Source organism: Borostomias antarcticus (assembly GCF_949987555.1).
Source record: "Borostomias antarcticus genome assembly, chromosome: 23".
NCBI classification, from domain to species: domain Eukaryota; kingdom Metazoa; phylum Chordata; class Actinopteri; order Stomiiformes; family Stomiidae; genus Borostomias; species Borostomias antarcticus.
Window position 1 is genome coordinate 4,960,039 of NC_140256.1, and position 11,219 is coordinate 4,971,257.

General features: G+C 45.2%; 1 protein-coding gene across 1 annotated transcript; it reads right to left on the minus strand.

The window, feature by feature from the left end:
- Positions 1 to 737: 737 nt before the first annotated feature.
- Positions 738 to 10,988, minus strand: tmem150aa (transmembrane protein 150Aa). The gene is made up of 8 exons (XM_084456905.1): positions 10,915 to 10,988; positions 8,138 to 8,415; positions 7,878 to 7,925; positions 7,641 to 7,727; positions 7,092 to 7,159; positions 6,232 to 6,359; positions 5,698 to 5,875; positions 738 to 4,292 (listed from the first exon to the last, which is right to left on the minus strand). Exons 2-8 carry the CDS (start codon positions 8,200 to 8,202, stop codon positions 3,991 to 3,993), a joined length of 876 nt encoding a protein of 291 aa, XP_084313031.1. The 5' UTR covers positions 8,203 to 8,415; positions 10,915 to 10,988; the 3' UTR covers positions 738 to 3,990.
- Positions 10,989 to 11,219: the final 231 nt, after the last annotated feature.

Here is an 11,219-nt window from a genome sequence, read left to right on the forward strand (position 1 = left end):
CCTTCCCGCTTGTCAGCAGCTGTCTTCACTTCAGTCAAGATATTGTAGTGTTCCTACCTCATAAGGCCCGTTGGAGGGTCAGCCCTCTTGGCATTGTTGGTAACGTGCCCGCTTGAGGAGTGGGAGACCGGAGGTCGAATCCCGCTCAGGGTGTTCCTTCTCCGTTTGTTACACTGGTGTCAGAAGTGGGATGTACAGTATGGCCGCGGAGCCATCGGGAGTGGCATGTGAGGACGTGTGGAACTTGAGGAGTGAAAGCGTGAGGAAAATGTTACGTTTGTAAAAGTACTGTTGCCCTATCAAATAGCCTATGGGAGATGATGCCCTTCACAGCGACGCAAATGGTAAGAAGCATGAAGCCGACAGAATCATCTTCCACCCAAGTCTTGTCTGCTCAGCACAAAGGCGGCCTGTTTTTCGTTCATTATAGGTCATTGGAAATTCTGCTTTTTAGTCAGAGAAAGTGACTTGGAGTATGAACCCTGTACTAGCTGTGCTCTTATGAGCTGCTTGTGCCAGAGGCCCGTTTACCTGGTCATCCTCCGCTGGCAGGAGCACGCAAGATCAGGATGGTCTCACAAGGTTAGGTGTCATGGGTATCCTGCATCAACACCGAGACCTACGTCTGATTCACCTTCCTGAATCTGACAAGTGTCCGTCACACATCTGCTGAAACTGAGATGAGTTGTTGGTAATCTCACCAAAGGACATAAAACTAAAAGAACAGATAATTTGCTTATAATTTACCAATTTTATTTCATATTTGAATATAAATCTCTGACAAAAGAAACTAGCTAAATGATAGACAAATCATACATATTTACAGAAGTAATTTATAAAAGAAAACAAAAATATTCTCTGCATTACCAGGTTTACTTCATGGGGATCACTGACTTCCTCCTAATCCATCCATTAGAGGAAATTGAATAAAATACATATTTTACAAAGATTAAAAATGACTATTACATTACATTATGTCTGCATTGCTGTTTTCCAGAATTCAAGACATCTTTTAACGTACAGGCTTGTCTTCTGCAATTGGTATTCTCTCACACTCTTACGTAAACACACATACAGTAGCTTCACAATTTCAAATAAATGCAGGATTTGGAACAAATAAAAAAAAAAGTTGAAATACCACCTTGGCCTGTTTTGGCCTGTCCACTGTGAGAGGAGTACAAATGCTGTCACAGAAAGGTCCCAATCCCATCAGAATAGTCCCAATCCCAGGTACATGTTTCATAAAAGCTGCTGGTTGAAGTTAGATATTGATACTACTTTATAGTGAGGTGAAATACATCAGAAAATAAGGTCCTTCGGAATCTAAAATTGAACACAAACTATCTGGCACAGGATGGGGACAAGGCCAAATGAAGTGAACAGTGTATATGAGAGCTCCAAAGTTTTAGCCTCATAAACCACATGATATTACTTCTTTCCAGATCAAATTCCTGTCATTTTTTTTAGCAAAATGAGTTAGAAATTCCATCTTCACATCTGCTTGGCACTACTAACAGTACATGAAGTCCTCTCACAGACACAGAGGTAGCTGACATTACAAACATTTCGGCCAAACAGGTTTTGGTGGCTTACAAAAACAATCCAGTTGTTTAACTTCATACCAATATGTAAAAAGCCCACTGAAGAGCAAGAGAATGAAAAAATGGCGTTAAAGAATCTGACCAGCATCAATTCACTAGCATTAGTCTCTGGGTGGTGCTACTAGTCTTTTACAGATCCTATGATACTCAGACCCACCTGTATATTTGGTAGTCAGTAACTGCTGTAAGGTTTGTTGTGACCCATACTGTTGACTAGATATTTGGCAATGAGAAAGACCTTTCGGTTTGTCATTCACTGGTTCAATGTCCTAACATGTCCAATTCAACTGTTAACAACAAATGTCACCATGAGGCATGCCAGTCAAGATTTCAACACTGTTCAAACACATTCCATTATTGGCACAGGATCTAGTTTTTTCTGCTGTGACTGACAAGTGTCTCACTGGCACATCAACAGGCTCTACATACTGCAGGGTTCTGCTGAAGAGATCATATTGCCTGTTGTTCAAATAAGGCTTCCACGGGACCAGCCTGGAATCAAAATCATGGAGGTCCCCCCAATCTAGGAATGAAGACTGATAGATACCAGGACGCATAACGCCACTTATCTGGAGCGTACATTTCCAGGTGAAATGGTCATTATTGCACCAAAAATAACAATGTAAAATGACATGATGACAAAATGAAATATAATAAGTCACCTAACCAGTGGGAATCCAGTGGGTGAAATGAAGGGGTCAAAACAAACTATATCTGGACATCAAGTAAGAGTGATAGAGATGCAGAGATGTAGAAATAACTACAATGTATAATATGCAGTGGCGGTTTTAGACCATTTCAAATGGGGGGGCTAGGCTGGTGCCACATCTGATTTTAGGGGTACCAAACGTTGGAATTATTCAGGGTGCTGCACATAGGGGAGGGACACATGAAGTGGGAGGTCTGGGGGTACCCCCTACCCACCCACACCTCCCCACCTGACATTTTGAGCATCAAACACTTATTTCTGGTGGATATTCTATGAACCAATTTGTGCTGGATTAGCTTGTCTGCTTTCATGGGCAGGTATTGTGTTTGCCACAAAAGATTCCATAGTTGTATGAGCTCATAATTCATATTCATATTTTGGGAGAAAAAAAATACTAATTTATACTTTATATATAACTACTATGCATCTACTATGCATTTTGCCTGCATTGACCGAAAGGGGCACTGCCCCCCCCCCCCTCCCCACACACACACAAACACACACACACACACCACAGAACCGCCTATGATAATATGTCCTCTAGAGTATAATGAAGGTAATGGCTAAACATACAGAGATTTAAAACAATAAGAGACGCATTCATATCACTTGTCCTCACAAGGCAGCTTTTCTAGATATCGAGCAGATACTGTGCACAAATAAATGTGTAAATTGTCTTGTCAAATTAATGATCTCACAAATTATTCAACACTTAATTTATACTTGATAAAGAAAAGGCGAGTGCATACAACCTCTCAGATACATATCAACGGTATACTTCTATCTACAAATTCACTTCTCAAACATTCAATATTTTCTATTGACAATGCTTTAAAATTGGCCGAGCACACACAAAAAAACAACTCAAACCAAGTTGGACCAAACACACGTTTTCTCTGGCTGGAGGCGTGCAGACAGACAGACCGGCCCGCCGTGACGGCATGAGAGGGCGAGCCACACCGAGCGCCAGGTAGAGGAAGTCTGTGTAAAATGTGGCAGAAATAAAAAAATAACTTGTGCCTTAAAAAGAAACCCTCTTTTAAGCAGCGCAGCCGCTTCTACTGCATACATGACGTGTCCACCCGTCCGGCCGTGTGCGAGTCCGTTCGAAGCATGAGATTTAGACCAACCAGGGGTAGCCAATACCACTGCACACACCAGCAGAGGGCAGTAAAGATTGCTCATAAACCTGCACAGCTTTGGTCTTCCATAGACACTAGAGTAAGGATGACCACTGGCAAGATATGAAAGCCATAGTGATGAGACCAACATTACTGACTTTCAGGAAATAGAACATACTCCATCAGTGCAGGCGTTTGAGCCAACATCCACTTTGAAAACATTCGAAGCCCCAATGCCCCCCTCCCCGCCCCTTTCCACACATTGTCTTCTTTTAAAGTGTTCCTACTAGAAATGCGGAGATTTGACCGTTTACCGGACGGCTTGCAACGAAACAAAAAACCAATACAGCAATACAGACACAAACCTAGTGTGTCAATCGATTATTGTGATTTCGACATCTTGTCTTTCCTCTCCCCGTGCAATCATTTGCCCCCGCACTGCCAGAGTGACTCCCTTGAACAGATACCTCTGTGTGATCATTGGCCCCCACACTGCCTGTGTGACTAACCCTTGAACAGACACCTCTGCGACCTCTTGGTGGCATCGGCAGGGATGGAGCTACAACATGGCTATGCTCTCTGGGGTGCAGTTGAGATGGGTGGATGTGCTGCTGCCTCCAGGAGACTTGAGGCCCTTGCTGCCCCCTCCTAGGGCCCCGGCCCTGGCCCCGGGCCCCATCATCACCCCCGAGCCATGGTGGTGAAGGTGCTGCAGGCCAGCCATCATGGTGTCATTGGTGACCGTGCCAAACTCATAGGTGAAGGTGCCGTAGAAGACCAGAATGTCCACAGTGAAGACCCACTCGCAGATGGCTGCAGCGTGCTGGAGGACGAAGCTTTCGTGGATGAAGAAGATACCGCCTGGGAAGGCGGAGTTAAGGAGCAAGAGCATCGACACATTGACTGACGGTGTGGCCAATCATGACAGCAGGTTGCTGTTGATACGTCCGAACCTGAATGGCATTCTGACTCCTCCATATGTCGGGAGCGGGCTACATGTAGGGCTACATGCACAGCCAGGCGCAGAAATGAGAACAGCTGTTTATTTGCCTCCATCTCTTCCAGTCTGAGGATCAGCCATGTCTCTGAGGGGCTGACATTGCCGTGAGCAAACTCATGTTTTATTTATAATCTACAGCAGATTCTTAAGATCCGTCTCCCCCGACTACTGGTCCCTGCTACACCTCCACCCACATCCTCACTACAGACGATTCCTATACCCCCCCCCCCTCCCTTTCCTCCCACTGTAGCCACAGGAGGTCTGCTTATTCATCTGAATGCCATTACACCTCACCATCTACCAGCGGTCGGGGTTTAACAGTGGAAGAATGACATTTTACATCCTACCTAAGGGGTCTAGATGTAGTAATAGTCATGAAGCGTGTCATTTCAATCACTCTCATATCTTAAAGGACAGGCCCAGAATTTAGCATTATAAGCCATGTTATAAGGCTATTCACGATCATACTGTATACAATGACCGATATCAAAGTTTCATCAAACGGTGCTCTCTCGAGATATAGCCCGTCGCTGATAATACACTCAATGGATACATAGGTGCATAGAAAAAATCTCTCAAAAACACCATAAACTCTTGTTTTCAAAGACAGGAAACTCACTGAGCGGTCACTGGTATCCGTTGATGTTCTGGCAAAATAATCGCCACAAAGTATGCTTCCAATCGGGTTTTATCATTTAGCATAGAACTATTTTCACTCGCAGTACATACGTAAACTTCCGCTTGAACTTTGGGAGGTCTTGACTGAGTTTGGAAGCTACCGTAGAAGAAGAATAGCCACTTACAAGTCACAGTCTACACAACAACAACAAGTCGAGAAGCCTAGGATTGCTTTGCAGCTGGTATTTCATTGATAGTGTTAGGTAGAAATGTTTGTTGATCAACACAAATATGGGACGTGGATGAATTTAAACATCTCTGGCTTTGTTGTCAGTACAAATCAATGGATATAATATGATAAATAAAATCCAATATCGGAAGCAAACTTTGTGGCGATTATTTTGCCAGAACATCAACGGACACCAGTGACCACTCGGTGAGTTTCCAGTCATTGAAAACGAGAGTTCATGGTGTTTCTGAGGGAGTTTGTCTATACACCTATGCATCCATTGAGTGTGTTTGCGGCGACGGGCTATAACTCGAGAGTGTAGCGTTTGACGCAACTTTGATATCGGCCGTTCTATACAGTGACACACATGATTGCTCCACCCCCTCCCATCCTCTCCCCCCTGTAGCCAGTAAGGATACTGAGGACCAAGGAGACCAGGGCTCCGGCCGCCAGCGCCACGCGCACGTGGGCCATCCAGTAGTCGAGGGCGGTGACGGCCACGCGGTAAGTGAGCACGCACTGCAGGCACACGAAGAGCAGCCCCGCGGGGAACGCCACCCCTGCCCCCACGTAGTGGAGAGACTTGGCGTGGTCAACCTATACAGGAAAAGATCAGAAATAGGGTGAGAATCGAAGCAGCTTGGGGGGGGTGACAGATAGGGGACAAAGATACCCAGTCCCAAAACAAAGATACTCAGTCCCAAAACAAAGATACTCAGTCCCAAAACAAAGATACTCAGTCCCAAAAACAAAGATACTCAGTCCCAAAACAACACACAAGCCATAGATCCCCTATGGAGTGGAGTGGACTGATGTATGCAGGTGGGTTGGAGCCATTACTGCCTGTACTTGTCAAATCCTCTCGGGTCCCCCCCCCCCCCGCAAGTGAATACGAGCGGCGGTTTCTTGTTCGGGACAAGCCCAGACAGTAGCCATAAGAAGCGGAGCGTCACCTGGAAATTTCCCACCATGACCAGTCCCACGGCATTGGTGCAGCCAGACACCAGCCCACTGGTGTTGATCCAGCAGCCGTGGCTGTGTTCTATCACCTGGGCGTAGCGCAGAAGGCACACCATCACCACTGGACAGGGAGAGAGAGAGAGAGAGAAAGAGAGAGAGAGAGAGAGAGAGAGAGAAGACAGGATGGGGATGATAAATTAGACAGAGAAGGAGGAGGATGGTCATGGGCCGTGGGGGAGGAGAGGGGAGAGGGGGAAATGGAGTAAAGGCCATATCCATTATTGATTAGAGAGCACAGCACAGCCTATTTAAAGCCTCCAGCCCATGCTGCCTGCTAGCGGCTAGTGCTTATAGCCTAGACTCAGTCAACTGGCTAGCGGTAGTGTTTATGGCCTAGACTCGAGTTTTCTTTTCTCCAGCACTGTGACTGCTGGTGGCACTTTCCTTAATGAAGGCTTTACTGCCGATGACTGGGATGTACAGTCAGATCACTTACTCAAGACAAATGTACTTATTTTAAGTCGCTCTGGACAAAAGCGCCTGCTCAATGACTAAAATGTAAATTTAATGTAATGGCTACATAAATTATGACTAAACTACATCCGGGAAAGAAATGTAGGTGTATGCGTTTTAACTGTATCCTCTTGACTACAGCGAATGAAAAGAACAGACTGTAAAACATTTGGTATTAGTGAGAGAAACAAAGATAACTGGTACTGCTACCACCCCCTCAAACACCAGAAGGTCTGGGTTCATGGTTGAATAAACAGCTCCGTAAAACTGCATTAGGACGGTGCCTGGTGCTGTCAGTGAGTGGGCAGTGGGGGTATGAGGGGTGGTGGAGAGGCCTTACCCATGAAGGCTCCAACGTTCCCTATCAGGCTGAACAGGCAGCTCTCTGGGGGGAAGGAGCCACACTTACTGCAGGAAACCACAAGAGGGACAAGGACAAAGACTGTTAGAATGAGAACCTCCGGCGTGTTATTATGATACTCAGATCATGGTCATCATGTGTCCCGTATCTGTTTGACACTGACAGTATAGCTATTGGAGGATAGGCTGTATTTATACTGCGCTGTGTAAATCATGTTTACAATCTCCTCCCTTCCTAAGCTGACCTTGTATAACTTACTCTGACATATTTATAAAGTTAAGCCGTTGTTGAGAAACTCTCTCATTGTTTTATGAAGGACAGCTCTTGTCTCGGTCACGTCTTATAATGCATAATTTGCAGATTCTAAAAAAAGGCAGTTTATGCAGCTCGCGGGTTAATTATTCTCATAAAGGCTACGCCACATAACAAGCTTCTAATTCAAACCTTCAGTGGGAGACAATCGTTCCCTGTGTTGCAGAGACTGAGACAGGCATGTTTTGAGAGAGAGAGAAGTGCATGATGGGAGACCTGATGAGGGGGATGTCTTGTATGGTGCAGCATGTCTTGGGGAAGCCCGGTCGGGCCATCTCCTCGGTACATGTAACATTGTAAGACCTGCACACAAGAAACAAAATATGACTTGATTAAGTCTACCATAATGTATCTAAATCCGAACAACAAAACATTAAATTGATTGCATATCAACATCTGGCCGAGTTAACACTGAATATTTGTTTCCCGTTAAACATTGGATAGAACACTCACCAGTTTTCCACAGGACACACATGGTGGTTCATCACAGCCATGGCATAGCTGTGGGGAAAAGGACATCAAAAAGTCAAGTCAATAACAGTCCTCCACAAGAGGCCATTTGCCTCTTTCCATGCTGCCATTGTAGTCATTGTCATATGAATGTGATCCTAACTGACATGCCTGGTTAAATAAACAAGAAAATTAGGCTCAAAGAGTGAAAAGAAACAGGCAATTCCTCAATGCCCTCGGGACACTGGGATCTGGATACTCACACTATCCATATTCCAGTGATGGAGAAGGCAGAGAGGCTGACAGGCAGGACGATCCAGGCAGTCATTGGGCTGGCAGTGTGCTGGCTTTGTCCACAGCATGAGGGAGAGGAGGGCTACAGGCTGGAGGAGCGAGACAATGAGGGGGACCAGGTGGGGACACTAACGGGCAGGGACACACATGAGGGGGGACATGAGCGGAGGACAGGTGGGGGGGAGGGGGGGGGAAGCGGCGGCACACGGCTCCTGCTGCTCCGAGCACCACGCACACCAGCAGCCTTCTGAGGAGTGTGTGTGAGGAAGACGATGGATGTGAAGAGAGAATACAGGAGAGAAGGCATTAGTATACATTGTCATTGTTGTCTGCACACTGTCACTCTGCGACTATATTACTGTATTGTTTGTAAGCAGGGAACATCTGTAAAAGAGACCTGGTCTCAGGATGTTCTTCCCTGTCTAAATAAAGGCTTCCATCTGTGGCTCAAGAGGTAGAGCAGGTCGTCCAATGATCGTTGGGTCCGCGGTTCGAATCCCGGCTCCTCCGTGTCGAAGTGTCTGTTGGGCAAGACACTAAACCTCAAATTGCTCCCAATGAGCAGGCTAGTACCTTGCATGGCAGCTGCCGCCATTGGTGTGTAAATGTGTGTGTGAATGGGTGAATGAGAGGCCATTGTAAAGCGCTTTGGATAAAAGCCCTATATAAGTGCAGTCCATTTATCTATCTCTCTATTGGGGGCCAAGCAGCGAAGCTGCATAAGCCACCATAGAGATTGTACCTTTTCTTATTCATCATCATAATTTTTCTTCTTCTTCCACTGGACTCTATGCCAGCCCATAGAACAGTATGGTCAAAGTGAATGTGAAATTTGGCACGCTGATCGGGGACAGTCTCATGACCCTTGTCACCAAGTCTCATGTCGACACCTCGAACATTCTAGCCGCCACCACCAACATGTCACAACCAATTAAAATGATAACCATATCTCAGTTAAACCAAATCATTGTTCAATTCACATAAAAATTGCTTTCAGTGTTTACAGGCGAGCTGACGAGCAGATGATCACATGAAGTTGCCATGGACTCTGCCCTGCTGACTGCTGATTGGGCCCCTGACAGGGTTCCCATTCTAATGGCGCGTTTCAGGCAACCCGTAACTCGTATTTTTCCTACCTCCTACACGTGAAAATGCTCTGGAATGGCAGTCAAACCCGTAACTTCCCACCCGTGAACTCGTACAGATCGATGTACTCCCAGTTGCCGGGTGGGAAGTTACGGGTTTGACTGCCATTCCAGAGCATTTTCACGTGTAGGAGGTCGGAAAAACACGAGTTACGGGTTGCCTGGAACGCGCCATAAGTCAAGGTTAAATTCCCAGATGAGATGGAGAGAAAATCTCACCAAATATATATATAAAAAAAATGGACTGTAGCCTTGCACAAAGTACTGCCAGATTGTTGGCCCAGTCTGTAGCAATGTTGACAGGTCCTTCTCATAGAATAATGGCATAGAGGAGTCATAAGCAGTATCATTTTACGAAGTGTGCATTTACATCTGACCTTCACTCAAAGGGATTACAGTGAACTGAGACTGAGTCGTTCCAAGAAAACCACACTGCAAGCTCAAAATAAACGGGGCTCTTGTTTAATCATCTTCTAATCTCCTGACAACACACACACACAACCCCCTCATCTGAAGCACTTGATTGACAGCTGCCAAGGTGGTTTTGTTGTCCACTTAACTGAAGTAAGTTGGTTGCAGTAACAAGCAATAGTAACGTCTCAATTGGTTTGCTTGCTTAATTGAGTATAATGCTAGACATAATCACATCAATTAAGCACGTGGGCAAGCTTTGTGGTTCCACTGAATCAGAATCTGATTATGACTCAATGTAGCAAGCAAATCAATTAAGTAGGCAAGTGGCCAAGCTTTGTGGTTCAGTGGAACAACAAAGCTTGCCCAACCACAAAACCTGCCCATTTGCCTACTTAATTGATTTGCTTGCTTAATTGACGTGAGTATGTCTAACGTTATACTGAGCTTCAGATTCAGATGAATGATGTTAGCTAGAGCACCTGCTAAAATGAAACCTTAGCCTGGTTAAAGACAATTGACAGTGAGAAAGTGGACAGCAGCTAGTTTCGCTAGCTAACGCTACAATCTCATTCTCATTCTTTACCACCAAGTTACCTAGCCTAGCTAGCCCTGCTCTATAGCTAGCATCCAGTTACTCTCCAGCTATTCTCCAGCAGCAATTTGCCAAACTTGCGAGCTAATGCTGCCGACTGTAACATAACTAATGTTACAACAACAACAACAATCCCAAGTCACACAGTACACACAGAGTAATATTAACCCTAGCTCGTCGTTGTGACTATAACGGTATGATCCAGCAGCGCAGTAAACTGGCTAGCTAGCTACTCTAGCTTAACACTTCAGCGTGGTTCACGTTAACTAGCTAAACAACCATACATTTAATGTTAGCTAGCAAACGCTTTTAATGTGTAAGCTGGCTAGTTAGCTGGCAGGTCAGCTGTTTACACATTGTACACGCTAGTTGACTATTTAGTTGAATTATCTATCTTGCCAGCTGGCTAATCCATCTTTTTTTTTCTGCTACAGCTAGCTAGCCGCAACCGAACAAAAGAAAGAGAGACAGGCTAACCGGCTGACTGAATTTGACACCTAGGCGAAAGATAAAATTTGACATAGTACATGCTAGCTAAACAAATGTTTGCAACATCTCATATGAAAAAAATATTACTTTGATGACTTTTACGTACCCCACAATCCTGATGTGACCACCACACACGAACCGCAACAACCTTGGTCTCCCTTTAAAACTATCCTTTCATCCAGGCCTCACACGATTTTACGAGCCACTCAAGCACTGGCACTGTACTTGTAGTTTTTTGTGAGAACGTTCATGATAGCATGCATGGAAGACATCAACACCGAAGACTACATTGCCCAGCGAACCAGGTCGAGACGAAACGACGGAACCCTAAAGAAGCAACGAAAAGTTTTCGTTCCCAGACATACGTTATTATGTCATGGAATACACACACACACATACAATACTGCATGA

Coding starts and splice junctions, on each gene's coding strand:
- tmem150aa (XM_084456905.1), bottom strand. CDS start 8,202: ATGACTGCCTGGATCGTCCTGCCTGTCAGCCTCTCTGCCTTCTCCATC. Junction 7,926..8,137: donor ATCACTGGAATATGGATAGT/GTGAGTATCCAG, acceptor TTTTCCCCACAG/CTATGCCATGGCTGTGATGA. Junction 7,160..7,640: donor CAAGACATCCCCCTCATCAG/GTCTCCCATCAT, acceptor GGTTTCCTGCAG/TAAGTGTGGCTCCTTCCCCC.